The sequence below is a fragment of the Pseudomyrmex gracilis genome, unplaced genomic scaffold (genome assembly GCF_002006095.1).
Source record: "Pseudomyrmex gracilis isolate BER0280 unplaced genomic scaffold, ASM200609v1 scaffold_71, whole genome shotgun sequence".
Lineage (NCBI taxonomy): Eukaryota > Metazoa > Arthropoda > Insecta > Hymenoptera > Formicidae > Pseudomyrmex > Pseudomyrmex gracilis.
The window spans coordinates 540,766-544,231 of record NW_018020655.1 but is presented as its reverse complement, the minus strand read 5'-3'; the positions used below and the strand labels follow the sequence as shown (position 1 = coordinate 544,231).

At 47.2% G+C, this 3,466-nt stretch overlaps 1 protein-coding gene across 1 annotated transcript in view; it reads right to left on the bottom strand.

Annotated features, from left to right (window-relative positions):
• Positions 1-1,263: 1,263 nt before the first annotated feature.
• Positions 1,264-3,466, bottom strand: part of LOC109854679 (longitudinals lacking protein, isoforms H/M/V-like) — a 29,355-nt gene continuing 27,152 nt past the window's right edge. Inside the window, exon 4 of the mRNA XM_020428013.1 lies at positions 1,264-1,857. Coding sequence (XP_020283602.1) covers positions 1,264-1,857 — 594 coding nt within the window. The remainder of the gene's footprint in view (positions 1,858-3,466) is intronic.

Genomic DNA, 3,466 nt, shown 5'->3' with positions numbered 1-3,466 from the left:
CACACACACACACACATACGCACTCACGCACGCACACACACGCACACATCGAGTCGAACTGCACCGCGTAGAAAATTTCACTAACAATAAGTGGACGTTTCCAGCCTACTCCCCTCCCAACCCCTCCCCACCCGCCCTACCCCCCTTAGCTCTCGGTCTCTTTTAATCGTCGGTGCGCGCGCGTTCTATTTTCCCAACCCCCTGTGTCAACTGTATAAAATATTCTCAATCGTATCAACAACAGTCGCATCGTACAACGTCAGTACATTATTACAATAGTTTATAGTAAATCGTAATCAGTATAATATTCACAGCATTTTATCAAAATCTCTTAAAAGCACCAACCGTGGCGGCTCAAAATTCCTCCCCACACAACTCACTCGTCCCCGTGTGTTCGTACCCTCGTCGTTCCGTTTCGCTCCCTCTCCCCCTCCTCTCATGGTTTCTTCCCTCTTCTTTTTTTTTCTTTTTTCTTTTTTTTAACTTACCCCCCCATCTCGCTCGTGTACATATGTGTGTATGTTTGTGTGTGTTAGATGTGTGTGTGTGTGTATATATATGTATATATATACCTTTAATAATTTATCGATATATATATACGTATAATTTATAATATATATATATCTATATATATATATATATTTATAATATATATTTATATATGTATAATAAGCTAAACGTTTCGTCTTAAAGCACTGATTAAACGAGGGAGCTCGTTATTAACGTGTCCCTCCCCCTGAACACGCGTTTACCAACCATCCTAACCAAAATCACAGGACTAACTAGAAACACCGCCGGCTTCTTTGCCCCGTCGCTCGACGTTTTTGTTGAGAACCGTTTCGGGGTTGAGACACGACGACACGGGGAGTCGCGCGTCGCGCCAACCCCCGGCGGCGTGGCGCAGCGACGCGCGCGATCAGCAGCTGATGAACGAGATAGGGAGACGAGTGGTACCGGGGGAGAATCGGGAAAATCCGTGCGGAGGGGGCCGGGGGGAGCGGGGGGGGACGTGCGGATGCGTAAGGACGTTCGAGAGACGCGTCGCGGTGACGACGTCGATCTGTTCTTTGCGTAATCGGCGGCGGCAACGATGACAACACGAAGATGATCTCGTAGATCGGCGGAACGTCCCGTCGTTGTACGCTGGTCGTCGTCGTCGTCGTCGTCATCATCATCATCGTCGGCTGCAGCTGCTGCGGCGGTGGCGGCGGCGGCGGCGGCGGCGTCGTAGCGGCGGTCTTTGCTGCTGAGGCTAAGGCGAACTCAATGATGCGGCGGTGGCGGCGGCGGGGCCTCTTCCTCGGAGGGGTCCACGGGGCTCGGGGACAGGAACTTGCGCACATACTTCGGATAATGTGTCTTTTCGTGGGCCTTGAGTATCGTCGACCTCGAGAAGGTTTTGCCGCACAGCGTACACCGGAACGGCCGCTCGCCGGTGTGAACGCGACAGTGGTCCTTCATGTGGTGGCGCAGCTTGAACGCCTTACCGCAGAACTCGCACTTGAACGGCCGGTCGCCGGTGTGCGCCGGTAGGTGGGCGATCAGCGAGCCGACGTCCGGGAAGGATTTGCCGCAGAACTTGCAGAGAACGACGCCGGAGGTGGGGTCCGAGTGGGCCGCGAGCTCGAAGTCCATCGGCTCGATCGTACCCGCGGCAGGGTAGTGGGCCTCAGGCGGCAGGTGCATGCCGGGCTCGAGGCCCAGCTGAGCCTGCAGCTGCAGGTGGGCCGCCTGCTCGCGGTACTTGAGCGACTCGAGGCTGTGCGAGAGGATGTGCCGCGTCAGCTTGCTCTGGTGGAGGAACGAGGCACCGCAGTACATGCACGCAAACACCCGCTCATCCACACCCATCAACTCCTGCAACCAAACAAACAAGAACATCAACTTCTTGTCTTCCCTCTGGCGCTCTCTACCCCCGCGGGAAAGACTCTCTCTCTCTCTCTCTCACTCTCTTTCTCTCTCTGCCTCTTTCTACTATCTCTCTCCTATCTCTCTCGCTCTCTCTCTCATTCTCTCTTTCTTTCTCTCTCTCTCTCTCTCTCTCTCTCTCTCTCTCTCTTTGTCTCTTTATTTCAATCTACTTCGAATCACACTGCTCTGGTTTTTTTCTTTTTTTTTTGTTTTTTGCTCTTTTTCCAACTTTTATTGGCCTAGTCCCGGAAAGTATCTCAAAGGTACGTTTCGCTAAACGTGATTGTGCTATCGTATATACAACACCGCAATATACCACGCGCGACAAGCCGCCGTTTTTTTTTCTTTTTCTCGACGCTACTCGATTTTCACAGGATAAACACAGGATGCACACATATATTGCATATATATATATATATATATATATATGCAATATATAACATATTATATAGATATATGTGCATGTGATAAATACGTTTTACATGTGCCGCAACGCGTCGTTTCTCCGGAGACGAGACGCCGCGGCGGCCACCCCCCTTCCCGAACGGACAAGAAACAAAGGAAAAAAAAAAGATATTCATCTCACATCGTGCTCCCTTCTGTTTTCTCTCTCACGGAAGACTAAGACTTCGTGTTCTAATGCGTCTAAGTTCTCGGTTAGAAAAAAAAAAAAAAAAAAAAAAAAAAAGAAGGAACAGGCAAGCTCGTTCTCTTGACACTACTGTAAGCACGTGTTGCGGCTAATCGCCCTTTCTCTCTCTCTCTCTCGCTCTCTTTCTCTCTCTCTAGTTATCTATCTATCTATCTCTATCTTTCTCTCTCGCTCTCTCTCTCTTTCGCTCTCTCTCTCTCTCTCTCTCTCTTTCTTTCTTTCGTTCTTTCCGTGTCTAATTCAGAATTTTTATTCGTTCGGAGGAGAAAGTGTCTCCGGCGTGGCGAGAAGCTGACGCTTCTCGGCAGCACACAAGACGGTATTCACAAGAAGTTGACGCTCATTTTTGTTTGGCGCGCACCCCCGCACCCCCAGAGGCACATGTATTATGACAAACTATTCGAAACTGTGTTACAATGTATGTATATATATGTATATATACACAGGTTGCTCCCGCGCTCTATCGCCGTTCCTCTTATCTATCAACGTTTTGACGACCAATTTGGAGAAACTCGAATAGAAACACATCGCGGTGTTACAGATAAAACACAAAAGTCTCATTTTTTTTTTTTCATATTTATTGAAACGAGATTGAAAAGAGAAAGCACATCTTTGACAAAGAACACAAATGTAAGCAGCTAAAGCTGATTATCTCCAAACAATTATTATACCAAGAAAGTGTTTTTGAAGCTAATTTGTAATTACAAAAATCCGCGGCGATAACGCGAACAAAATTAATTGCGAATGAAACATATGAAATTGGTCAAAAGAGAGATCTATAAATAAAACGAGCGGCGATATTTCCGGAGGGAGGCATCTTGCATATATATATATATATATATATATATATATATAAAACTAGATAAATATATATATACATAGATATATAAATATATATATATA